Source organism: Rattus norvegicus, chromosome 1 (genome assembly GCF_036323735.1).
Source record: "Rattus norvegicus strain BN/NHsdMcwi chromosome 1, GRCr8, whole genome shotgun sequence".
Lineage (NCBI taxonomy): Eukaryota > Metazoa > Chordata > Mammalia > Rodentia > Muridae > Rattus > Rattus norvegicus.
The window spans coordinates 266,173,234-266,200,616 of NC_086019.1; the positions used below are offsets into that span (position 1 = coordinate 266,173,234).

General features: G+C 48.5%; 1 protein-coding gene and 1 long non-coding RNA gene across 35 annotated transcripts in view; one reads left to right on the forward strand and one right to left on the reverse strand.

Moving 5' to 3' along the window:
• Ablim1 (actin-binding LIM protein 1) overlaps positions 1-27,383 on the reverse strand; it is a 288,302-nt gene that overhangs the window by 84,366 nt on the left and 176,553 nt on the right. For 32 of the 34 annotated variants that reach the window (NM_001395154.1, XM_039110220.2, XM_039110327.2 and 29 more), the window contains 2 exons: positions 18,920-19,046; positions 17,340-17,433 (listed from right to left, as the gene is read on the reverse strand). In NM_001395154.1, the coding sequence (NP_001382083.1) occupies positions 17,340-17,433; positions 18,920-19,046 (221 nt within the window). Of the gene's footprint in view, positions 1-4,040; positions 4,301-17,339; positions 17,434-18,919; positions 19,047-27,383 lie in introns of those variants that run through there. The other 2 variants (NM_001395155.1, XM_063288242.1) reach the window with 2 other exon arrangements.
• On the forward strand, positions 4,393-17,345 carry LOC120100065 (uncharacterized). Its single transcript, XR_005499770.2, has 4 exons — positions 4,393-4,514; positions 16,570-16,661; positions 16,774-16,897; positions 17,065-17,345. It is a non-coding gene; the product is annotated as an uncharacterized LOC120100065 (long non-coding RNA).

The window sequence follows — 27,383 nt, forward strand, 5'->3', positions numbered from 1 at the left end:
GGATCTCGTAAGTAAGAATTTATAAGCTTTCTTCCCTTCCAAATTCGGTCACTCACAAACCCACTTCCTCTGCATTCTTCAAAGTGCCTGTCTGTCAACCTTTAAACGGAACACCTGCCCACAACGGCCCCAGATATAGCCTTTCGAAAGAATGCACAGCCCAGACCTGTAGACACAGATAGCAGATGACAGTTCCGGAGCAATCGTGCAAGCCATGCTTTTAGTACTGAGAAGGCTAAAAATCAAAGAGCTGGAAAGGCCTGGGAAGACGCATCCACTGACCTTCCCACTCCCAACCCTCATGTACCACTCTTCCTCTCGAAGAACAAATTGCAGAAACCAGACTTTTCTTCTCTTGGCCAAAGCCTCCTATAAAACCTTGAGATAATGCTCTGACCTACCCAACCTGTCTGCATGGGCGCAGGCCATAAAGACATTCTAGGGGTAATTCCTCGGGTCAGAGGAGTCCTGCCCTACCCCAGGAGGAACCGGTGCTCAAAGCCAGAAGCTCCTGAATAGTACGGTTCCTCTGTCTACTTTCATTAGGTCACGTGAGTTTGCCCTGCCACACTTGTACACACTCCTATCCATTCTCCGCCTCAGCAAAGCACAAAAACGGTGTTGTCCTAAGGTCCCTGTGTATTCATTTTAAAATAGTCTGTGTCACATAAAACTTCAGTTAAATACATTCGCTGTGGGCTTTGTCACGGGAGTGTTGGCTGTGACTCTTATAATAAGCGACCAGGATTTCACTCCTGCCTTTCCCTGCCCTACCACAGAGGTCTGAGCTCCTGCAGGCCAGCTCCTAGATGGCCTTTCCAAGGGGTTATCAACTGCTGAGTGCAACTGAGAGCGAATGACCTCAGACATTCAAGTGCTCTGCACCGTGGACCCGAGATCTAGGGAACGAGAAGATGGGTTTTGGTAAGGAGGAAATGTTTCTAGGAGCACACGTGGAAAAATGCCACACTTGTTGTCTTAGTCAGGGTTTCTATTCCTGCACAAGCATCATGACCAAGAAGCAAGTTGGGGAACAGCTCACACTTCCACATTGCTGTTCATCACCAAAGGAAGTCAGGCCTGGAACTCAAGCAGGTCAGGAAGCAGGAGCTGATGCAGAGGCCATGGAGGGATGTTACTTACTGGCTTGCTTCCCCTGGCTTGCTCAGAGAACCCAAGACTACCAACCCAGGGACGGCACCACCCATAATGGGCCCTCTCTCCCCTTTTTGATCACTAGTTGAAAAAATGCCTTACAGGTGGGTCTCATGGAGGCATTTCCTCAAGAGAGGCTCCTTCCTCTGTGATAACTCCAGCTTGTGTCAAGTTGACACACAGAACCAGCCAGTGCACTTGTGCACATCACACACTGATGCCTCCAGGTGGAGGTGGATACATTTATTCTTCAGTCAAAAGCAAAACTCTTGACAATAATGCCATGGCCCAGTCCAGCCAGATTACTAAGGATGGATTCCAGCAAACCAAGGCAGCCCATTCCCTCTTCCAGCTTTTCCAGAGAGCAGCAAGTGCTTTCTTGACTAATCAGCAGCTCGGTTGATCACACCTTGCTCTTTAGAGAGACACCATAAAAGGTGGCAAGCACCACTTCTAAGAGACTCTGACTATATAGTTAAGAAATTTACAGCTACTGCTGGGGCATGAGGCTGTCCAGAAATAGTGAAATAGAATTAGGCAGACATTGTTTCAGATGTATTCATCTTTTGGAGGAAACAAATAGTAAATACCAGGAGCTAAAGATAAAAGAAACAAATTAAGGGACAAAAAGTATCCAGCCACTGATTTCCTTGTTACCTGTGAGGTGGGAAAAAACACTGTGAACAGTAGTTCCCTGACAAAAAGGGGCCACTCCCCCTCCTGAGATGGGGGTGGGGAACCTGGGGGAGTTTGGGGGTTGAAAACCTTCTTTTACCAGAAGTAGAAAAAAACAACCACCCACCCAAACCAGACAAACGAATGAAAGCCCAGGTTTGCGCAGACACACCCAACGCCCACATATCAAAACACCTTTATCTGCAGAATAAATAGGTTGGGTGATCCCACAGCAGAATGGGGCACTGTGTGGGTTTCTTTTTCTTTTTGAATAGTGCTTCTGGGATGCACTCAAGATATATATGCCCGACTATACAACCGTAGCAGTGACAAAATGCCAGATGGCCTTTGAGGGGAAAGGAGGGGAGGCATACACCAACCACCCCACCCCCATCCCAACAGATGTGTCTGCAGATAAAGGCCAGACAGACCCCAAACCAAAAGGAAAGGGCTATAACGCCTGTCTGTTTACTTTCCTGGGACTCTGCAGAACTCCTCAGGTGCCGGCCACCTCTCACCTCCTCTTCCCCCACTGGGAGTCTCTGAAGAAGTCTGGAGGCTTTTGAGGTTGTGGCTGAGGAGGGAGGTACTACTGTCACCGGGCAAGTACAGGCGAAACCTGATGTTCAACATCCTTCAGGACAGTCCCCAGCCACAAAGAATGACTGCATCCAAAATGTCAGCAACGCAAAGGCTAGAAAGCCTGTTCTGAAGGGCTCTGCAGATTACAAAACCCAGGTGGCTCTGACGACTCCATCCTTTCCGATAAGCTACAGCGTGGCTGCAGAGGAAGCCCTTTGTGACCCTGGTGCAACATTCCCTGTGGCTGTTAGATGAACCGCTGATATGGGTTTAAACTCCCTGACCCTTGAGAGTGCTTAAGCAGCTCACTTAAAACATCTCACAACTTCCATTCACAGCTCCACAGGAGGCCTGGCACCATTGCCCGCTTAAAAGTAATTCATGTCTGGTAAAATCAAGGACTGGAAGCACCCAGCCAGCCTTTTGATCCGTTACAGAATGGCAACAATTATATTTTAATTAGTTATTTTTTTCATTTACCTGTCAGGACCTGTTTGGGTGATCTAAATAACTTCACATCCTCTTAACATTCCTCAGCAGCCACAGGGAACCCAGCTCCAATTTCTGCCAGGAGTTCTCATCTGTTTCCATCATGGTCCTGGTAACAACTTTCTCATCCAAAGTCTTCTTCAAAGCTAGCAAGACTTACTTTAAAAGGTCCTCCCCAAATACAATACTTTTCGACATAACTGCACGTAACCTGGGATCTTAGGAAAACTATTGTTATTATAAAGACTGGACTCCCCTGACTGCTAGTCCAAAGGTGGTGAGCAGTCATGAAGGAGGCCTCTTTCAAACTGTAGCTGAAGTAAATGAGTCTCATCCACGGTCTAGAGAGATGGCCCAATGGTTGGAGCACCGGCCGCTCTTCTACAGGACCAGGGGTTCGGTTCCCAATACACACGTGGTAGCCCACGCCAGTTCCAGGGGATCCGACACTCTCACACAGAAATACATACACACAAAACACCAAGGCACATAAAGTAAAAATTAAATTAAAAAAAAAACTACGAGTAAAAGAGCACTATCCAAACATTAATCTCCATTTACGGTCATGAGGGTCTTAAGAAAAATATTCACACATTACAGTAATGAACTGAGTAGGGGCCCGTGTCATCTTCACTACCAGCTCCTCCCAACTGTGACTCTGAAGTCCTCTCTTCTTCTCAAAAGCAAATTCCTCAGAGCTCTGAAACCCAAAATCGTGCGCGCGCGCGCGCACACACACACACACAATATGAGAGGGGGGAGAGAGTAGAGAGAGGGGAGAGAGGGAGAGGGAGACAGAGACAGAGACAGAGACCAAGCCCAAAGCCTAAAACACTTCTTTTCATTCTCGAGAGTAATCACATCCAAACACAACTGTCTTTTAAAAGTCACCACCCTCTACCGTACCCAGCAGGATCCGCCTTGTGTCTTTAGATCCCTGCCTATGGGAGATGGTCCACAGTTCAACTGAAACCTCAGAAAGAGCAAGGATTTCAATAAAATGCACATCGGGATACTAGAAGAAGTCTCTGTTGCTACTATGTAACACATAGAGGTTCCCAGTGGCTCCTGGGCTTGCCCACCAGAGAGCTAACCAATGTTTCCAAAGGAGAGGAATACCTTTGCAATGCACACTTTACCTTCTGCCAAGGTCCCGGGAATCTTATCCTGTTCCTCAGCTCTCCTGGGCAGAACTCCTCTGGGTTGCCAGCTCAGAACACCTTGGAAATGCTAGACCTCAACCAGGTAAACTGAGGCCTCTCCTACCTGCCTGGCTGGCTTACACACCAGGCTCCACTAGGCTACACCACACATATCCCTCCAGAGATTCGCACAGGAAACCAGAGCAGTTGTGGCAGGCTCCCTCCTCTCAACGCCTCCTCTCCCTGCTTCACTGACTAAACAGCAGCAGCCACGACGGGCCAGTCCAAGTTCCAGAAAAGGAGGGGGGGTTGACATTCTTTCTTTTGTTAAATGCAGGTGAGGAAAGTACCATTCCGTCACAGCCACTCGAGGTTAACTACATCGTAAATCTGACAGTGATGGTCCCCAAGGCTGGCCTCAAATGAGACGAGTGCTTTTAAGTGCCTTTTCTGGATTTGGGAAGAGGGAAGGTATGTAGTGAGCACAGCTTGTGAGAGCTTTCTCGTCTGTCTCTGTTTGCAAGATGCGTGCTGTGAAGTTCTACGCAGAAGTAAAGCTAAGCTCAACCTCGCACAAGCATCCCAAACCTTAGAACTCCGCAGCACCGTCCCGGTAGAAGTGCTGTCTAAAGAGAGTTCTTTGTCACGGTGGACATATCCACAGTTTATGCTGTGTTTACAACTTCACACTGATTTATTCACTGGGTGTGTGGAAGGGTGCCATGGCACATGTGTGGAGGTCAGAGGACAGCTTGCAGGAGCTGGTTCTCTCCTCCCATCCTGTGGGTCACTGGGATTGCTAACATCAGCCCTAGCAGTGAGTCTTTTACCTGCTAAGCCATCTTGCCAGCCCTATGGTGTGCTTTTATCTTGTGTGCGTGTGTGCACAGGCACCTGCGCCTGCATGTGTGTGTTGGGGGTGGTGGGGGAATGCCGAATGCCTACCGTGCTCTGAGCACTATATATATATTTTTTTCTCATTTTTAATTAAAGCATTCTTCAGAAATCGCAGGTGAACCTGTGACAGGAAGTGAGGTCGCAGGCTGAGGTGAACAAGTGGCTAACCAGAGCCGGACAAGTCAACCATGTAGCTCCCTTATTTAGGGACCCTCCTCGGAGGCAAGACTAAGATGATTTAGGGAGAAATTCATAGGGATGACTGACCCACAATGACCAGCGTGTGTGTGTGTGTGTGTGTGTGTGTGTGTGTGTGTGTGTGTGTGTGTAACCCTTTTCTGTATGTCCAGAATCTCTCCAAGCTGGCAGGGAACGGTCCCACCCGTTGCTGAAGAGGGGTAAGAGTTCTGGCGATGTAGCTGAGCTTGTGAAATGAAGAGAAAGCTGTTAGTTGCAGTTCTAATAATTACAGGGCTGTGGTTTTCCTCTGAAGAGTCAAACCCGCCATTACAGGGACAGATTCTCAGAGCGGCGTCTGTGGGCATCTCTACCCCAGAGCCACTTACAGCAACACTGAATATAACCTGCACACACACCCCCCCCCATGCCTCTGCTCGAACTCCCTAATCGGGCTCTCTGGGGTGAAGTCTGAGAACTGAGAGAGGGCTAGAGAGAGGGCTCCATAGGGAAGAGCTCTTGCTGCTCTTTCAGAGGATCCAGTTCAGATTCCAGCACCCGTGTGACAGCTCACAACCATTTGAAACTCCCACCCCAGTTGCTAGTTTCATAGGCACCAGCACAATACACACACACATACATACACACACGTGCACACACACACTCACACACACAAGACATCCAGGTGACTCTTGTACACTCCGTGTGTGTGACTGTGTGTGAGTGTGTGTGTGTGTGTGTGTGTGTGTGTGTGTGAGAGAGAGAGAGAGAGAGAGAGAGAGAGAGAGAGAGAGGAGAGATGACTCTTTTAGCCACTATATTCCCAGCACCTCTAGTGTGGGACACATTCAGGCAAGAGCTTGTTAGAAGAGTCAAGGAATCTGTCTTTGGGAGCAAAATACAGAAACTCATCTGGGCCCCAGTCACATGGCTGTAAGCGTTAAAGTTGGGCTCACTTTCCTTTCATCAATCCTCAACTTTTTCTACATCGCCTAAATGGACACTGTCTGTTTCGCGCACAGATTTAGCCACTTCTGTGATCTTGGGTTAGGGAGAAAGAGCAATAGTTATCTTCAGGGTTTACTGAGAAAACTTCCAAACTTGTGAGCTTCCTCATGAAACTGTTAAAAAGAAAAAGAAAAATCACTGCCAGGTAGAGCCTGGAGACTGGAGTAACAAGCAAGGGTGGGAGCCCTTGATGAGGAGCTACAAACTGCCTCTCCGACAGGCAGGCCCCTGTTCTCGTCAGTGGACACGGTTTGGGAAAAGCCATGAGGAGAACTTAAGTCAAAGGTAGAACTTACTGTTAGTTTGCAGGTGAGTCCACTAAACTCCTCCCAGGGACTTAGCAATCACCCATCGCCAGATGTGGGTGGCCTGGCAGCAAAGGAATATGAGAGGACTGCTAGTCTGTCTGTCTGTCTGTCTGTCTGTCTCTGTGTGTGTGTGTGTGTGTGTGTGTGTGTGTGTGTTCCCACATGTTCCTGGTCAGCCTCTCTTTCTCTCTTTCTGTCCTCTATCCCTACTTTCTCTGCCTTCGGGGCTCTGCTCCCGTCTGTCTGCCTCTACCCCTTCTCCAGGCCCCCATCCCCCTCCTTCCCTTCCTTCGACCAAACAGACCTCCCCAATACCAGGTCTGTTGTATGGCACAATTTCTCAGATTTTTCTGGGGGACACCTTGGCATAGCCACCCCAGGAACCACCCTCCTGTACCACTATATTGTATTTCATAGCACCTCCAAAATGTGATGGGGTAAGTTCGGAAACTGGGCTGTGCCGATGGCTGTAATTCTGTAAGGCACCGAAGGTCAGCGAATCGTTCTTGACATGGGCGAATTTTATAGCCTGCACATAGAATGAATATTAATTGTTGACTGATCCCTGCTCCAGGGAGATTCAGCGCTAAAGTCAAGGTTGCAGGAACCAGAAGCAAAGGAGTGAAGAGACCTCCACTGTTGTCTCAGTTAGGGTTTTACTGCTGCGAACAGACACCATGACCAAGACAACTCTTACAAGGACAGCATTTCATTGGGGCTGGCTTACAGGTTCGGAGGTTCAGTCCATTATCATCAAGTTAGATGCATTGCAGCATCCCAGGCAGGCCTGGTGCAGGAGGAACTGAGAGTTCTACATCTTCATCTGAAGGCTGCTAGAAGACTAACTTCCAGGCTGATAGGGCAAGGGTCTTCAAGCCCACACCCACAGTGACACACCCACTGCGAGGCCACACCTCCAAATAGTGCCACTCCCTGGGCCAAACATTCAAATCACTATAGGTGGCACCCTCGTTATTCCTCATAGTCAGCATGACAATGGGTGGAGTCTTTAGGATGCGTGGCCCAGCTTTGTGGAGGCCAGCCCAGCCCAGTCAAACAAAAATGAGCTGATATTTAAAATAGTCCTGGTGGAAGCAAAGAGAGACATGAATGGGCAGGAAGGCAGCTAAAGAGCCATTTATTTTATACTCAAGGGCAAGGAGTGGGTGTCTAGTGGGGCTGAGAAAATTGGGGTCATGTGATCTTTCATGGTTTTTGTTGAAGGCCACGGGGACATTTATAATGTGAAAAACGAACCATTCCTTTTCACATTGCTAGCCGCTAGCCACAGGGGAGACTAACAGACAAAACTCCTGTGGAACCATGGGAAACTCAGTTCATGGGATATCTAGCATTAAGCTGGGTAAGAGGTTTTCATTTCAGAGCATCATCATGACTGTTAACCACATTTAATAATGTTACTCATTTTATGTGTTGGTTAGTGTGCTTATGTGTGTTTATGTGCACCGGGGACATGGAGGAGCCCAAGGTGTGTGTGCTGGTCCTATGGACCTGGAACGACAAGCAGTTGTCAGTGGGCCGCCCACGTGAGTGCTGGGAATAGAACCCGGGTCCTCTGGAAGGGTAGGTAATGCTTTTTTGTTATTGGTGGTGATTTGGTTCAGTTTGGGTTTTGAGACAGAGTTTCTCTGTGTATCCCTGCCTGTCCTGGAACTCGTTCTACAGACCAGGATGGCCTTGAACTCACAGAGACCTGCCTGCCTCTGCCTCCAGGGTGCTGGGATCCAAGGCTTGCCCAACCAGTGCTCTCGACTGCTCAGCCATAACTAGCACGTTTTGAACCATCACATATTTACTTCAGAGAATAAATAGAGGAGGGTAGAGGAAGAAGCCGGCCTCCTTCCAGCACTCAGGCTTGTTAAAGCTATTGGCCTTCACAGAATCTGTTCCTTCCTTTTTAAGCACAAGAAAATGGAAATGGTCAACAAACAACAGAAATTCTCCTTGAGGCCCAGGATGCCAGGTACTGTCTCAGGCAGCTCAGCCGCCCCCGGTCTGATTTATGCCTATCAGAAGTAATTCTTATCACCACCCCCCCCCCCATTTAATTCCTGAGGGGTTGATCAGTTCCTAGTACAGCCAACGGGATCAACTCCACAGTGCGTGGTCCCATATCACGTTCCTCTTCCTCCTACCTTCCCATTGAGTGACAAACACCAAGTCCCCAGATTCCACACTCTGCTTCTGTTTCTGAGAGTCAGACAGCCTTGCCCTGGTTACAGAGCTTATGGGTAATTTGCAAGCCTGCTTGAAAGTCTGCCTTCAGAGGGAGGGATTCTCTGTGCTGCCCATTCCTTCTGGGCTTGATGGGCTATGGCCCTAACCCCTCTCCTCCTGGCTAGCTGGCAACCCATGACCAGGTCCATCCATGAGGCAGGAAGCCACAGGGTCCAGGAAACCAGTACAATCGGGTGTAAAACAGAGTGGGAGGGGTCTGCTAGTGCAGGAGAGGAGAGGAAGCCAGTAGTGAGTGTGTGTGTGTGTGTATGTGTGTGTGTGTGTGTGTGTGTGTGTGTGTATACACCAAATGTTCCCACCACTCCAGGAGTCAGGGAGCCTTCCTGGTGAGCTTTGGCTGCTGCAATTTTTCTCAAATTTACACACTTGTGCAAAGAGGTGAAATGGACAAGTGGACAAGGTCAAGGTGGAGATGAAGCTCTGAAGAATGGGAGGGGGTTGCTGTACTCAGAATGCCCAGTAGAGCAAACAGGCTGGGAGTGATCAGGCGTGGATGTCCAGCCATCTTTGGCCTGTAGGGCAGATCCAAGTGGATTCACGGGGATAGATACTCTTTCTGAAAGGGGGAGGGATCCTGTTGACCCTCCAAGTTCAGTTCAGCTGAACAGTGTTAGTCTCTAATGATGTTTGTGTGTGTCCAATTCTTAAATCTTTGTTTTTATGTGTTTTGGTGTTTTCTGTGCCACATACACTCAAGCCTGGGGAGACCAGAAAACAGTATCACATCTCCTGGGGACTGGAGTCACCACGCAGGTGTGTGAATCGAACCTGGGTCTTCTGGAAGAGCAGTCAGTGCTCTTAACTGCAGAGCCATCTCCCCAGTCTCCCCTCTCCCCCCACTTTGAGAATCTTTTATGTGGCCCTGGATCCCAGAACCCTTTATGTACACCAGGCTGGCCTTGAACTGGGAGAGCTTCCTGCCTGCTTCTCTGTCCAAAGTACTGGGATTCAAAGGGTGCATCAACATGCTGGCATGGAAACTATTTTAAAGTAACAGTTCTTAAGTTTAAAACCTGATTGATTCAGATAAGAAAATAACACATTGTTTCTACAACAATATGGCTTGAAACAAATGGCAAAATAAAACCCTATGTTTAAAAATCAAGGATAGGTAGGGAAAATCTCCAATTGACTTAGCTCTCTGAAGTTGAAAATCACCCTCAAAAACAAAACATCTTTTCAACTCAAGATAAATACAAATTCTTTTCAAACTGTCATTTCCGGATAAGGAAGCGCCCCCATTTGTTCTGACAGGAAATGGGGTGAGTTTTCCATAAATATCAAATCTTTACTGCTGTGAGCGACCTTTGGTTCCTCTGGCAACATATTTCCACCAGAGTAAATGCCAGAGAGAAATCCAGTGACTTGGGATGGGGTGGGGGTGGGACCAGGGTGGGAGTGGGAATAAAGGTAGGGGCAGAGGTGGGGGTGGGGTGGGTGCAGGGGTGGGGTAGAAGTAGAGGTGGGGGAGAGAGGTGGAGGCAAGAGGTGGAGGTGGGATGAGAGCAGGGTGGGGACAGGGATGGGGGTGGGTGGGGAGGTGGAGGCAGGGGTTGGGGATGGAGGCAGGGGTGGTAGTGGGGGTGTCAGGGGGTGGAGGTAAGGGTGGGGACAGGGGCAGGGGTGAGGGTGGGCAGTTGGGGGTGGGGTGGGGTCAATGTCACTTTCTATCCAAGACTTTTATATTGCTCTAGGATCAAGGGCCCAGTTGCAAGTTGTGGCAACCAGTGGCCCCAGGAAAGGAAATTTTACTTCCAGAGTGACAAAGAACCCAGTGACGTTGACAGAAAGATAAAGCCTATCTGGACTACAAACAAAGATGGCGAGGAAGGCAATAAAGACAGAAAAAGACAAGCGCCATCGTGACCCGCCCCCTCGATTCCCGCCTCTGCTCTCAGGCCTGTCCAGTCAAACTGTGAAAGCAGAGAGGTCTAGCACAGGCAACTGAGATGGCTCTCGAACATGCCAGGGTGTGTACGTGCATGCGTGTGTGTGTGCATGTGCATTTGTGTGTATATGTATGCATATGCATGTGTGGCATGTGTGTTCGTCTAGCTGTGTTTCCCTTTGTCCTTAAAATTCCAGAGTCATTTATAGACACAGGCTAACCGGATCCCAACTTTCACCCTTGTCTTTGCAAAGGGAGCAGGATATGTGGTTTATTCACACGCATTCAAGTTGATATGCCAATTAGGTATTATACAATTCATGTTATTGAAGCACACACATCAGCATTTTGTAATATATCAGCAAAATTGTGCAATGGACACCATTGTCTAATTCTGGGATGCTTTCATCCTCCCTGATCCAAAACGCCGATCACCGGTCACCCCATCTCCTCCTCCCAGTCTCTGGAAACCATTAATTTACTTTGTCTCTTAATCTATATACACTTTCCTAATCTATACAGTTTACGCAGGCAGAACCATGTGACCCATGATCTTTTATGACTTGCTTCTTTCCTTTCATTTTGAGTGTTTTCAAGTGTCATCCATGATGTGACACGAATCAGTATTTCACCCCTTTTACACGGCCAGGTAATATTCCATTGTGTGGACATATCACCATTTGCTTAACTTGTCTACAATGAAACCATTTCAAGCCAGGCATGGTAGTATAATGGCCTCCTATAGTCTCACCCACTCCTGTAGCTGAGTCCAGCAGTTCAAATCCAACTTGTGCAACATAGCAAGACCCCCATCTCCAAAGCCGAACAAGATTTGGAAGCCATTGCTCTAGCTCTAGCCAGCCATCGAGAGTGTGGAGTGAGGAAACACGCCAAGTATCTCTAGTTCCATTTGCCTCATAAGACCTAGAATATCTGTGGATCCAGGAAGAATCCCAGGCCAGAGCTCTGTGAGGAGGCTGAGCCCTCCAGCTGGAGACAAATTATTCCTCTTCAGTGTTCTCTGAGGGCCATGCCAGGTGCTCCGGTGGCCTACTGCTGATGAACAAAGTGGAGACACCCTGAAGTCTGACTCCAAGGAAAAGCAAAGACCAGAGGTGAGGTCCTCAGCCCCTTGTATGCTGGTAAAAACGATAAAGCAATGAACACATAAACGTCTGTCTCCAGCACAGGTGCAAGAGGACTAACGAGACGGGCTTCTCCATCAGGAGCCTTAAATTCAGGTCCCTCAACAGTACACTTCACGGCCAGTTATTTGACTGTGGACGGCTGGCATGAATGTGTGGGGGCTCCCACGTGTCCCTCTTCTGAGAATCAAGAGACCTGTTTTCTAATTTCAGTCTGTTGCTAATTAGCTCCAGATCCCCCAGCACTCGGTAGCTTCTCCTCTAATGGAGGTCAGTGGTGAAGGCCTGGGCCACTTTACAGGGCTTGCTGTGTGAATTAAACAGTTCTGAGATCGCTTGCAAATGCTAAGAAATGTTCCACAAAGTTAGGACACTGCATTAGATCACTCTCCCCTGGGGCACAGAAGAGCTTACCAACTCAACAGGGGGACTTCATCCTTTTCCCTTCCCCCATTCTCAAAAATATTTAAACCCATAGAAAGATTAAAAAAAAAAAAAAAAAAAAAAGCTCAAATTGGTGTAAAGACAACAGACTAGGAAGGGTGCCTTTTGCTCCAGCGAGGGCTGTCGGGCTGTCACTCAGGCTCTGCCTGGGATGATATACACAGACCCAGGAAGGAAGGTTGTTTTCTGCAAATCAGGTCCTTGAAGGTGACAACCAGACCTGTTGAGTAAATGCTGTAGCATAGCTTATGTTTCTCTCCACAGCTGACAGGCTAGTCCAAAACAAGACCAAACCTGCCTAAAATCTCCACACTAAAAAGGATGGTACACAGTGCCTTCGCTTTCTAATGTGATGATGTGCTTTTGTCCTCCAAGCCCATACTTTGTGGAAAAGCAGGTTTTTTAATCAGTTAAAAAGCCAGACAAAACAAGACTACTGGTTTTTAATCCCTCGGAGAATCCAGAGAAAGGATTTGACTGAATCCCGCTGTGATACCATTTCCCACAAGCCAGGAGTTGAGCAGGAGGGGTTTGAAAGCAAGCACAAATCCCATCCGAGTTAACCAGGGAGATGGACAGGGTCTAGAGGTTTACGTGAGCGGTGGAGTGGGGTCTCATAAGGGCCAGGTTCGTCCGTAGCTGTTACAGAGCAGAGCACACAGTCCCCAGTGGCACCCCAAGAAAACAGGCATCACCACACATTCTGGAAAGACCAGATTCAGCCTGCAGGTGTTGGCTGGTGGGAGGAGGACCAGGAAAGCCTGAGTGACCTAAGAACAGAGAGGCTGCTTCCCACCCGTGGTGAGAACCAGGACACAGCTCTGGGCTGGCCCCTTCTAGAAAGGACAGAAGAATGTCCCCACCCCACCCCCAGGAGGGAGCAGCTTGCAGGTGCCTCCTTAGAGAAGGCACCAAGGCAGAGGTGACAATGGCTGGAGCCACTGGATTTAAGTGAGAGAGTGAGCATGCCCCGAGGCTCCCTGGGGTGGTGGCGTGGCAGGGATGGTGTTAGAGAGCTGGACAGCAGGGAGCCCAGGACTGAGGGAGGAGACAAGGGTCAAGCCCTTCCCTCTGCTCTTCAGACTTTGTTTACAGTTCACTTGCTGCCCTCACAAAATGATTTACAGTTGCTTCTTCACACAGATGGTGTTCAACATCTGGGGAAAGGGTCTTGGGGGCATCCACCAAAGATGAGGGAGATTTGTAGCAAAGGGAGGTCCTAGGCCCACTGGCACCCATGACTGACTTGAGTCCCTTGTGGCTTCCAGAGTGGGGGTGGGGGTGGGGTGAAGAAACAGGAGAGGCTGTGATTCCAGGGACAGTTCAAAGAAGGGACTGGAGGTGGGAGGTGACCAACAAACCCTAATAGTTCACTCTAATTTGCTCCTGGCCTCTTAAATTAAGAAGCAAGTCGGCTGTAACAGTAACAATCTTCAGAACATCCTTTGGATTTATAGGTCAACTAGTAAATACTTTAAGAAAACAGTTATGTTTTATTCATTTGTGTGTGTGTGTGTGTGTGTGTGTGTGTGTGTGTGTTGGAAGGTCATGCGTGTGCAAAATCCCCAGTATGCATGCAACGCGCAAGTCTCTCCTTCCACTATGTGGATCCCGTGGGTCTCAGGCCATCAGGTTAGCATTGGGCAACTTTACCCTGAGCCATCTCAGCAAACATTTTTAAAGACACACCATTTACAACAAGATGGTCCCCAAAGACGATGTCAGTGTTGTAAAAATAACAGGAAGTATATGGCAATAAAGAGAAGTGTGACACAGGTGTGTGTGCCATGTGGCTGGGCGGGCCAGGCCAGTCAGAACGGAGCCTCTGACCCCTGATATGCAGAGAAGCTCCTGGGAGAAATCACATGCTGAGAAGGACACTGGGAGGCAAGTCTTGGGTTTATGTACATATTTTGAATGATTCCATTAATGAAGGGCGAGATGGGCTAAGGATGTTGAGAGACTTGTCTGAGGTCGCCCAGGGGGTGAGTTCCAGAGTCAAGGGTAGATAGATCTCTAGGTTCCCTGTCTCCTTTCTCTTTAAACCACTTGGTCTTTGCTTATCCCCCTCACCTCAGGCTGAAGAAATGTGTGAGCACTACAACTCTGGGGGTGGAGTGGGGACATGGTTTACTTTGTACAATGCTTGTCTAGCACGCATAGTCCCAGCCCTACATAAACCAGGCTTGCTGATCCACTCCTGTGATCCCAGCATTCAGGAGATAGAAGTGGGAGCATTAATGAACGGTTCAGTTACATAGCAAGATCAAGGTTAGCCTGGGATATGTGTGATCTGTCTGAAAACAATTTTGAAGAACTCAAAAGAGAAATGGTAGAAGTGAGGGCAGGATGTTGTTCTGAAAACTACATGCATCCTTTCTGTCTGTGAGAGAAAGACAGCCCTAAGGAGGCTGAGGTTCTCCAGAAAACGTTAGAGAAACAACAAGAGACACAGCTACTCCTGGACAGGCTGTTTGGGGCCCTTCTCTTTTCAAAGTGCCCTTGGTTGCATGGTAGCACTTTTAGGAGAATCGCAGTGTGTGGCCTCAGCTCCTTTCCAATGTATATAGTTTTTCCACATTAGGCAGTTTCTGGGTTTTCTACAATGGGATGAGCAAAAGACTTTCCAGTAGGTCTTGGAAGCCAGAAATGCTAACTTATTTGGAAAGGGTATTCAGAGATGTAGTTAAGGCAAGGGTCTTGAAGAGACTATTTGAGTGATGGGCATAGCCTTAGGTAAAATGTTAAGTGCCCTTTTAGGAGAAGGGTAGAAGGGTAAGTTGCTGGCAGAGGAGGTGGTGCACCTGGAGTGAAGCATGCCGGGAAGCTGGAGATCACAGCATTTAAGAGAACAATGGCCCTGATGATACATTGTTATAAATGTTTAGACTTTAAAAATGAGAGAATCAATTGTTTTAAGCCATCACTGTTGCAGCCCACGCAGAAAATAAAACCATTGGCATACGGATACAATGAATTTAAAACAGATAGACAAGGTTTAGAGTATTGAGCACAAAGCTACACTTAGAGTGGTTCATCAACAGGGCCAAGGAATGAAGCCTGGGGGAGGTGGGGTAGAGACTGGTCCTGCTTTCTCCTGGTGACCAAGCCCAGCTGAGTCACTAGCAGTCACATGTCTTGTGCTAACCCTTGCAGGACATTTTTCTGGATCACACACCCATCTGAGGAGGACAGAGCCTTCTGGGTGGACCTCTAATCTAAGCTGAAAGTGCAAACTGCTTCTAGGCTGACTGATGTTGGAGGCTTTGTATGGAATGTTTCCAAACCCTAAACTCTTCAGGCCTTCCCTGACACCTGAGGCCAATTTGGGACAAGACCCTTGCAACCTCTGTGACGCCAGCCTAAATGAGAAAACATGAGAGACCAGCATGTCTTTAAACTGGCATGTTCTAGATTGCAACTATGTTTTATAGATTCCTTCATACAGGCTGTTGAAGTAAATGTAAACACGCATCCGAAACACACAGGCCTTTCCCCTCCCAATGCCTTTGGGGCACACATTTCCATGTGTAAAAAAAAAAAAAAGGTTGAATCTGTTCATTCGAACACATGATCTTAAACCTGGGTACCAAGTTCTGCATCTCCCTGCCTCTTCTCCTTACAGTACCCTCACACCCTTCTTGGTTCTTACATTTTAGATTCAAGGCAAAATTCATGTATTCTAAACGCAGCATCTTAAAACCAACAGTCTAGAGGCAATTAGTGCCTCAATGCCCCGTAACTACCTCTCCTATCTAGTTCCTAAGCATTTGCTTTCCAAAGCTGCCCGGAAACAGCCACTATCGCTTCCTCCCCAGCCCTTGGCAAACAGCAGCCTGCTTTCTGTTTCTAATCATTAGGCCTTTGGTGATGGGCTCCATGTCTGGGTGTTCTGATCACGACACTCCCCATGGCCATCTTTCACTGACAGTTCATCTGTGGTACAGCAGGTATCACCACTTCCCGACATCTACTGGGCATGACTGAGCAGCTTCCTCCTCCCTCTGCTGTCAACAGTGTTCAAATCCTCCCATGTAACCTTCCCACAGAACCCTGACTCCATCCTAGGCCTGCTGCTGGAGAGTCTAAATCCTCCTCACGTCTCTTGACAAAGCTCAGATGTCTGCATGTGACCCTGGAGGGGTCCCCCACTTCTCCAGCACGGTGCCCCACAAAGTGCTCATTTTCTGTTCTTGTGTGCCCTGTGTCTTTGCCTTGTAACCCTCTTTATTATAGAGTTTTCTTCCTCAGACTACTGGGCGGCTGTACTTGACAACAGCCTCTTCCTCATCTCCTTGGGACAATTAGTCCACCATGACCCTTCGATGTTTTGTGGGAAGAACCTTTAGTGGGACTTGGGGAGATTGATTATTCTTAACCTTTGTTGTGATATCCCCCAGAGCGGACAGAGGCATCATAAGGACTCCCAGGATAGACAGCCTGTGTCTGCTAGCTGTATGGAGTCAGCACCTGACGGAACCACATGATGTTGGTAGGTCAGCAGGCTAAACTGTACATTATCTCTGCCCGACAGACAGGAAGGGGTGTGTGTGTGTGTGTGTGTGTGTGTGTGTGTGTGTGTGAACTGTCACTTTCCCTTCCAGCTCGAGGATCCAAACGATCTGTGAGAAGCAGGGTTTTCTCTGAACTTCGATCCCAGAATTCCTTGCTGCAGCCTCTCTCATCGAGAAGAAGAGACAGCTAGGCCTAGCGGCAGATGCTGGCAGGGTAGGTGCTGAGGAGGCAGTGACAAAGCTCTGGCTGGAAGCGGTCAAACCTGAATTTGACAGGCTTCCTTCAGCTGGGCCACAAAGTTCTCTGAGTCACAGCGGATGTGGCTTTCTAAGGGCAGAGAAGTGAAAGCCTTCACCTTGCACCCTCCCTTCCTTTCTCAGCTCCGACTCTGAGCTTCTGAGGCCGACACGGACAAGCACACGTGTGAAAGCGCAGATGTACACAGAGGGTGTGACACCATATTCTTACTCCGCTAGGGAAGTTCTTTTCTCCATCCTTCCAAGTGCCCCTTGGCATTTGGAAGAAAGGTAAGCACAGCCCATGAATCCTCTCAAACAGTCACTCCAGCCACTCTCCTTTCTCCTCAGAAGGAGCCGCCAGGGATGAGTGCCCGCAGGAAAACAGCGCTGGTCTGAGGAGACCCCTCTGCACTTACCTCCAGGACCTTTCCTGTGATGAACTGGTGACAGGCTTCGCACTTCACCCCAAAGAGCCCCTGGTAGTCCTTCTCACAGTACGGGGAGCCATCCCTGAAAGATGAAGTTGCGTTCAGGTCTTGGGAAGGCACCAAAGCCACGTTTCTGAGGCCCTTCCCTCAGAACAAGAGTAGAATTCATCTTTACACAGACACAGCGACCTGATCATACAAAACCACGGGCCAGAGAGCAAGTGGTGGTTCTCCAGGCCAGACAGAGAAAAAAAAAAAACAAACCAACAAATCACCACATGGCCACTTCTTTGGTTGTCACAGAACTAAGGAGCAGAGACCCCAGTATTCTTCTCTGGACACATAACCCTCAGATGAGCCAGCAGCCAGCATTCACCTCATGGTATGGTGAAGCTGTCGTTTCCTGAGTGTTGCCGCGCAGAGCAGTTGGAAGACAAGTCTGAGCGTCCTCTCTGCTCAGCACTGGCAGTCCTCAGTGTCACTTGAAAGCCGGACATTTATGCCGTCCTTTAGGCTGCACATCATAGTCACCTGTAGAGATCTTGGTCTCTTACAGGATGTTTCAGTTTGACCCCATGACCCCAGACCTACTCAGAAACCGTATTTTTGGGTTGGTGGAAGCTAAGCTCCCTTTTCAATCATTTCATGGATCGTTGAAATTAAATCCATCAACTACGCTTGAATGAGTGATTTAATATAATTGGGTAGGTTTTGAGTTTCCTGCTTTGGTTTTTGACCTTTGAGGCAGGGTCCTATGTAAGCCAGGCTGGCCTCCAACTCTTGAAGAAGCCCAGGACATCAGAACTGGCAGTTTCTACACCTGGTTTCATACAGTACTAGCACACAGGGTGCTGGGCAAACACTCTGCCAACTGGATAACATCTCCAGTCAGACCCCGCCCAGGCCTTGTGCACGCTGGGGTCTAAGCTCTCTCATCAAGCTGTTTCCTCATTCCCTGGTTGGGGAAAATTTCAAAAGCCATTAAAAAAAAAAATTCCAGAGTGGCAGGCTCCTCCCCATTACCAGAGCACATTAAAATAAGTAAATAGATAAATACATGAAAACCCACCCAACCTCCACAGATTTGTATAGCGCTGGTTAATCCACCACCAGCGCTATCCCAGCATGAGCCTTCACCCCGACAGACTATTCTGTGGCTCTGGTCATCCCGGGCTCAGTGCCTGGATAACATGTGTTTGGGGGGTCAGGGTGGGGGTGGGGGATGGGTGTGTGTGTCTCAAGCCCGAGAGAAGAAAGCAATGTTAGCATCCCATAGAAAACAAAAATAGCAAAGGAGACGTGGTGCGGCGCCTAACTGATGACACAGTAGGGTACGCCACTTTTTAATTATTAAATTGGGGCACCGCTAATAGCCTGTTAAGTTTACAGCAGCCACGGTGGGGCAAAAGCAGAAAGAAAAAAAAAAACAAAAACGGAGCTATTTCCACAGAGTCCACAGCAACTGGCTTACACTGATGCAGAAACGTGCTTTGGCATGCTTGAGGGAGGGGGGAGACCCCGGGAAAGCATAGCTGGCACACACACTCGCTCTTCTGACCCAGACTTACTTGCTGATGTACTCGCCGGTGAGGACCTTCCCGCAGGACTTGCACTTGAAACAGCCCAGATGCCACTGCTTGTCTAGAGCTAGCAATGCCTGCCCGTTCTTAATGTCCCTTCCACAGCCGGCACAGTCTGGAAGAGAGCAGCAGCCTACGGTTACCGCCATTTCTCTTGCAAAACCCGAGGAGGAGTTGTCCCCTGGACCCACAGTGCAGCCAGCTCTCCCAGTCACAACTACGGTTTCATTTCCCTGTCTAAAATCTTCTCCACTGAATCCCTCAGGGCCTGTCCTCACGTGGCAAGGCAGCTGCTCAGACCTCGGTGGATCTCAGCAGATGAGTGTCCTTCCCCTCCTAGCTCCTCAGGAATTAGGTACCCTTCGGGGTCCAGTTGGCCTACAGACTATTTAATTATCGCATCTTGGCTGGGACAGTAAGAAAGCACTGACGGGCTTTTATTTAATTGAGGGCACGTGTGAAGCAGCTATGTGCTGGGAGCCCCGCTCATCTCTGTGTGTGTGGTTCTGGAACACTGTCCGTCATTTTCAAATCTGCAATGAAATCCTGCTTCCTTATCTACCCAAGCCAGCCCTTCAATTCTCGGTTAAATGACTCAATTCCTTAGCTTTCAACTGTCCTGGACAGATTCCTGGAAGGTATGTATGTCTGTTTGTCACTTCTCTCGCTGCTGTAACAAGAAGCCCAGCAGACGAGGCTCAAGGAGGCAAGGTTTGATTGTGAGGACGCGGCAGTTGGTCACACTGCCGCTGCAGTCAGGGAGCAGAGTTCGAGGCTCGGCTCACTGTCTTCTTTCTTCTGTTGCTTGGGAACCCAGCCCATGCACGAACCAGGGTGGGTCTTCCCACCTCAGTCAACCCTATCTAGAGAATCCCTCACAGTCATGCCCAGAGGTCCTTCTGTCTTCTCGGGGGTTCTCAATCCTGGCAAACTGTCAATCAATACTGACCATCACAGTGTGGCAGAGTAGGAACACTGGAGTTAGCTGGCCTGGTCCTGCACCATGGCCTTGCCTGTCAAAAGCAGCCCTTTAATAGTGCCTGCTGTTACTAAAGGTGCTGAGATCATTCCACACGCCACGGTGTCAGGGAAGCAGGATATAAATGTGGTAAAGCAGAAACACATATGAGAGAAGAGCTCATTGACACCAACACTACTGCCATTCGACATCCACGTGTCTGAGAAAAGAAGAACCAACACCACCAGCTGGAAGTGGCCACCGTGACCTAACACACAAGACGAATGGGAAAGAGCAGTATTCAGGCAAGGGCACTCCGTGGCCATGTTCAGAATAAGACAGACACAGGGTCCCACGTACAAAGTGACGGAACAGCCCCCTCTTCTGACCGCATCTGTAACTGTCTCTTGTCTTCTCCTCCCAGACCTGTCCCCCGGAGTGACACAGCACTGCCTCAACCCTGAGCACACACTGCAAATCCACCCAGAGATGGTGGTGGTTCCTCTCCTCTCCAGCACCTTAACATAACCTGTTCCTCCGACTGGAGGGAGGTGTTCTCGGGCAACTTGGCTTTAGACCCAGCAACTCACGCAAAATTTTACTATATAAATACATTTGCAAAAACCATACCACGCGCACACGCGCGCGCGCGTGTGTGTGTATGTGTGTGTGTGTGTGTGTGTGTGTGTGTAGGGGTGTGTGTGTAGGGGTGTGTGTATATGTGTGTAGGGGTGTGTGTGTATGTGTGTAGGGGTATGTGTGTATGTGTGTAGGGGTGTGTGTGTATGTGTGTAGGGGTGTGTGTGTATGTGTGTAGGGGTGTGTGTGTATGTGTGTAGGGGTGTGTGTGTATGTGTGTAGGGGTGTGTGTGTATGTGTGTAGGGGTGTGTGTGTATGTGTGTAGGGGTGTGTGTGTGTGTGTGTGTGTGTATGTGTGTGTGTGTGTGTAGGGGTGTGTGTGTAGGGGTGTGTGTGTATGTGTGTAGGGGTGTGTGTGTATGTGTGTAGGGGTATGTGTGTATGTGTGTAGGGGTGTGTGTGTAGGGGTGTGTGTGTGTGTGTGTGTAGGGGTGTGTGTGTAGGGGTGTGTGTGTATGTGTGTAGGGGTGTGTGTGTATGTGTGTAGGGGTGTGTGTGTAGGGGTGTGTGTGTGTGTGTGTGTGTGTGTGTAGGGGTGTGTGTGTGTGTGTGTGTGTGTGTAGGGGTGTGTGTGTGTGTGTGTAGGGGTGTGTGTGTAGGGGTGTGTGTGTGCACTAACTAAATGTGCTTTAAAAAGAACACTGGTGCTCTGCTCCCAGAATAGAATGTTTCTGAAGAAAACCAGAAGAAATTCTTAAGAAACTGCCCCCTGTGGAGCAAGGCTTTATTTGTCTCCTCACAAGATCCGGTTGTTTGATTTTCTTAACCACTAGAATGCGAAAAATTGAAAATATGTGTCCAAAGAGTTAAAAATATAAGTTCTGAATATTAGGGTGAGAATGTCCATTTTTAGAGTTTTTTTTTTTTAACTTCTGCATATGTGAGCATCTAGCTGAGTTTATGTGCACCACATGTGCACAGGTACATGTGGGGCCTTCGGGATCCCCTGGACCTGGAGTTCATGACACGGCCGCTGGGAACCAAACCTGGGTCCTTTGCAAGATCACTAAGTGGTTTTAACCCTGAGCCATCTCTCTAGCCACTGGATAAGAATTTGTTAAAGTATGGGCCATTCTAAACTGTGAGTATAAGATAGTCCTAAAGTATCTAGGTGTCTTAGTCCTAAAGTCCTAATAGGTGTCTTACCAAATGCCCAATATGTCATCATGAATATTGCATTTAAATCTTATATCTACCAATATTCTATGAAGGTGAAAATGGGAAGCCACGGCATGTATGTTAAAGCACCGTGTTCACATGGAAAGACCACAGTATGTGGTGAGACAAATGAGCGGTTCTAAACAGCAGTCGGGCTGGGGAGCGGTCTCAGTCAGCAAGATGCCAGCCATGCATTGGGTCAGAACAGCCCTTGCAAAAGGCCAGTGTGGATGGTGTCTATCTGTAACCCTGGCTAGGGCCACAGAGAAAGAGACAGACAGATCCCAGAGACTTGCTGGTCCATCCAACCGGTGAGCTCCTGGCTCAGTAAGAGATCTGAGCTCAGAAACATATTTGAGAGCTATAGAGCAAGACACCCAACACTGATGTCTAGTGTACAGACACACACACACACACACACACACACACACACACACACACACACACAAAACCTACCACACTCTGTAGCTACCCCCATCTTTAAAAGGAATACACTGTAAATTGTAAGTTCACAGGAAAATTGAGAGTGCTGAGATTTCCCATTTCTCCACCCCAACATGCTCAGCCTCCGTCACTCTGACCGACAGAGCCTTGCTGACATCCACAGCTGATCTGTGTTTAGAAGGCTTAAAATGGCACCAGGGATTACAGTATCAGGCTGAACAGCAGGAGAACGTCAACACTCTTGAGTTGAACACAATGACTCCTACATACTCACCCCTTTTCCCCCTTAAGCCCTGGAAAACTCTGAATTTTTTTCTCCTGTTAAGTCCTTTCCTCAAAGAAATGGGAAATTTAATTCAGGTTGAACTGAAATTTCTCTGTGTTTCTAACAGTGACCACTAGGTGGCAGCAATAGCTTGAAGAAGCACAATTAGGGGTTGCTGCTGCTGCTGCTGCTGCTGCTGCTGCTGCTGCTGCTGCTGCTGCTGCTGCTGCTGCTGCTGCTAAATAAATTCTAAAGATGGTGATGGTTGGGCTTAGAGAGGCTGTCAGAGTTGCCTGTGGTTCATTGCAGAAAACTGGAGGTCTAAGGAGATGGGTAATGGGGACAGGCACAGGGAGTGGAGCTGGGAAGACTTAGGCTCTGGCCACCTCGGAACCCCCACCTCCTCATCTGCGAGCGACTGATAACAATGCCACTTACTATGTTGCATCCTAAGGTCCTGCACAACACAAGGCCTGGTACAGGCGAACTACCCAATGGCCTCTCTCCTTCCTCGGTTAGGGGGCAGAGTTAAGACTAAACCTCGGACTTCTTTATCTCAGCTCAAGCGAGTATGATCTTTTCTGGCCCCTAATGCCCACAAGTCGCAGTGTCACGAGCCATGAAAGAAGTTACTACACAACCTGAGGGACAAGAGACATTCTGATCCCCTGCCTGAGGGCTGAGTCACAAGCAGGACTGTGCACACAGCCTGTTTAGCCTTCAATTCTTGGAGTCTGGGGACACTCCAGTCTCACGGGTGGTGTCTAAACCACTGGAATCCAGCATACCCTGCCCAGTGTCTCCCCCAAAACAGAACAGACGACCCAGGTGCCTGAGCCCAGCCAGTGGACAGGAATGAGTGGGAAGGGACGCAACAGTCAGAGCCCTTCAGTCTCTTAGGTAGGATAATATCGCCTCACACCGGCTGGCTTGCATATTCTGATATATTCTACAGCAACAAGCCCTGTTCTCTGGACAAAGCCGTAGCCAGACACCAGGAGGTGGAGACTGGCAAGGGGCAGTGAGAGAGAGGTTCCCGCTGGGTCACATTCCCTTCTTTCTGCTCAAGCCAGCGAGGCCCTTCCATGAGAACAGCATGTCCTACTTGCCAGCTTCAGGTCTTCTCTGTGGTTGAGAAAATTGTTTCCACATCTCTGAAGCTGATAAATATAGAAAGTTGGTGCATGGTGGGTGGGATGAGTGTCCCAAGTCAGAAATAGGGGACTGTGGAGTGGCATCAAGGAAGTAAGGTCTGCTGGTACTCGCCAAAGGGAAAAACAATGACCAGACGGAAAAAACCCGGAAGCCCAGACCCCGGATGCGTGAGCCTCAGGACCTTTCTCCTGACACCGAGAGCCAGGGCTGAGTAGGGATCTGGCTGTTCACAAACAAGTTAAACTGAGGCCCAAGCCCACACCTGGCTCCGTTTTTTTTTTTTTTTTTGTTTTTTTTTTGTTCTTTTTTTCGGAGCTGGGGACCGAACCCAGGGCCTTGCGCTTCCTAGGCAAGCGCTCTACCACTGAGCTAAATCTCCAACCCCCTGGCTCCGTTTTTTATATCATTTTCTTCAAAGGCAAAATGAAAGCCTTTAACAGTGGGGATCTTGCCTGCTTGCTTTCAGTCTTTTTGGCAAAGGATCCCAAACACCTGCACTTCAGAAGGATTTAAGTTGATGAAGGAGACATATGGCTCTCGGGAAGGATGTGTGGGTCTGTTGAGATGTTTCTCTGGAAAAGCAGGCTTGAGTTCATGAAGCCATAAAGAGAGAAGCACGGGTAACTAAGTTACCACCTATCCCTATGGTCCCAGCCTCCCTACAGTCCCAGGACCCCAAGGTCCCAGCAACCCCATGGTCCCGGTATTCCCACAGTCCCTGCATCCCTATGGTCCCAGCATCCCCACCGTCCCAGATCTGCTGCTTTCTATGAACCTAGAATCACTCGGGAAGGTCCAGTCATCCACCCAGAGCTATTGAAGATGACTAGGATGGACCCCTTCCTAAAGTTTCAGAATCTTTTTCTGAAATGCACCGGTGTTGAACACAGTGGTGGCAAGCATGGCACCTTGCAAAGTTGAAACCTAAGAACATCCTTGTAGGGCTTGTGATTGTGACGTCTACTCCACTGCCCGCTCACTCCTGAACCATAAATGTGAAGGTGAGGTCCAGGAGGGAGCATGGCTCTGCCTGCCCCTTTCCCAGATCCACGGCTTCCTACTTTGACAATGAACCCATTTAGTTTAAGGAGGGCTGAGTGTGTGTCTATGGGCTGGGACCGTCCATCAGAACCCACTGTGGTTTCACTGTGTCTGTCATGGTAAATAGGAAGGTTACTGATTTTTGCATAATTTTGTATCCTGCCACTTGGCTGAATGTGGCGACCATTCTACGTTTCTGGTGGAGGCTCGGGGTCTCTGACACACAGCATGACATCATCTTCAAACACAGATGCTTGGCTTCTTTTCCTCTGTGAATCTCTCTCATGCCCTTCTCTTGTCTTTCTGCTCCAGCCCCGACTTCCAGCAAAGACAACTGCCAGTTCTATCTTGCTCCTAATCCTGTGAGCCAACCTCAGTTTTTCTGTAAGGCGATACCGGCTACAGGTTTGTTATATGTTGTCTTTATTAGATCGAAGTCTATTTCCTGACCCACCTCTAGCTAGGACTTCTGTCCTGAAGAACACTGCTGGGTTTTGTCACATCCTTTTCTGCCTCTATTGAGATGGTTTTAAGTTCGTTTATAAGATTCATCACAGCACTGACACCTTCCCCTGCCTATGGCCCAGGAAACATAAACTTCCCTTGGAATTCCTTAGAATAAAATTCCCTTAGAATGAAAAAAAGTAAAAATAAATGGCATTTTAATAAACAAAATTATCAAGTGGATTTATGGCTGGATTTAGGTTGCTATTAATAGGAAATAAAGACTTAGGGGACCCTATAAAGTATCCTGTTAATAGACTATTTATTTCATCTTTGGCAAGAACTCAAGGTAAGGAGTTTCAAGGGGAAAAAAAAGCACAAATTAGGTTTGGTTAACCTGAGGTTTTAAGTTTTTAATAAATTCAATTGTTCAATAGAGCTCAGACTTCCCAACCTTCTCTCTCTCTCTCTCTCTCTCTCTCTCTCTCTGTGTGTGTGTGTGTGTGTGTGTGTGTGTGTGTGAGAGAGAGAGAGAGAGAGAGAGAGAGAGAGAGAGAGAGAGAGAGAGAGAGAATGAATGAATTATGTAAAGGTCAGGTGCTTTTAGCCAGGGAAGAGCCCCTGGGGGTGCTTAGTGACTGACTGCTGTGTATAGGACAACCAGTTCCCATCTGTTATGGTGCTGTGCCTTCTAAGGGCCCCAGTGTCTGTGCCTCCTAAGGGCCCCAGTGTCTGTGCCTCCTAAGGACCCCAGTGTCAGAAGTCACCTGTTTTCATGCTTGTAACCACTGAGCACTAAGGTTTCTAAACTGGCTTTCAAAGGTCCCGTGCAGGTCAACTCGACACAAGCTAGAGTCATCCAGGTAGAGGGAGCTTCCGCTGAGAAAACGCCTCCTTCAGGTTGGCTTGTGGGAAAGTCTGTGGGACATTTCCTTGATCAGTGATTGATGTGAAAGGGCCTGGCCTACTGTGGGCAGTGCCACCCCTGGAAAGGTGGCCCAGGGTGTATAAGAGAGCAGGCTGGACAAGCCACAGAGAGCAAGCCACTAAGCAGCACCCTCCATGGTTTCTGCTTCACTTCCTGCCTACAAGCTTCCCTCAGTGGATGGACTCTGGTCTGTAAGCGGCAACAAACCTTCTCTCCTAAGATGGCTTTTAGTCATGTGTTTATCACTTGCAGTACAAGCAAACTAACATAGGTCCTTACTTGGAGACCCATAGATTAATGATGTATCTAGTATATATAAGTACACTGTAGCTGTTTTCAGACACAGCAGAAGAGGGCGTCAGATCTCCTTACAGATGGTTGTGAGCCACCATGTGGCTGCTGGGATTTGAACTCAGGACCTCCGGAAGAGCAGTCAGTGTTCTTAACCACTAAGCCATCTCTCCAGCCCCTGAGACCCACAGATTAAAACGATCCTCTTTTTTTTGGGTCAAGGCTGGTCCAGAGTTCAAACATCCTTAAGGTATTTGAAAATACATCCTTGACTGAAAAGTCTCTGCCATCGTTAGTCACGCATATCTGGTGGGAATCGTTGGATCATTGCTGGAAGCTGACCTTCATTTCCTTCTAGGTTACAGGATATTACCAGGTCCTAAATTAGACACCCGTGACCTGTCAGTTAGTGGCTGGTCCCCGTCCATGTTTCTTATTTAAACCAGTGAGTCCACAGTTTCCTTTTAGAATGTTTTAGCAAATGCCATGGGTACGGGGTCAACAGAAGCAAGGAAGAGCCAGGCATGGCGGTGCTGCCTGTAATCCACACCAGGAGAGGTACAGGCTGGGAGATTTACTCAGAGTTCTAGAGTTCCGGGCCAGCCTGGGCTACAGGGCAAGACACAGACACAGGCAAACAAAACTGAATAAGACAGAGCATGACATGGAGCACAAAGCTACACATTCGTTAGGCTGAGCATTGTGTGGGGTTATTTCTACAGTGCTCTCTCTCTCTCTCTCTCTCTCCTCTCTCTCTCTGTGAGTGTGTGTATGTATGTGTGTCTGTCTCTGTCTCTGTGTGTATGTCTCTGTGTCTCTGTCTCTCTGTCTTTGTCTCTGTCTCTCTGTATGTCTCTGTCTCTGTCTCTCTGTATGTCTCTGTCTCTGTCTGTATGTCTCTGTCTCTGCCTGTGTGTCTCTGTGTCTCTCTCTGTCTCTGTCTCTCTGTCTTTGTCTCTGTCTCTCTGTATGTCTCTGTCTCTGTCTCTCTGTATGTCTCCGTCTCTGCCTGTGTGTCTCTGTGTCTCTGTCTCTCTGACTCTGTCTCTCTGTATGTCTCTGTCTCTGTCTGTGTGTGTGTATGTGTGTGTGTGTGTATGTGTGTGTGTGTGTGTACCGTGTGTATGT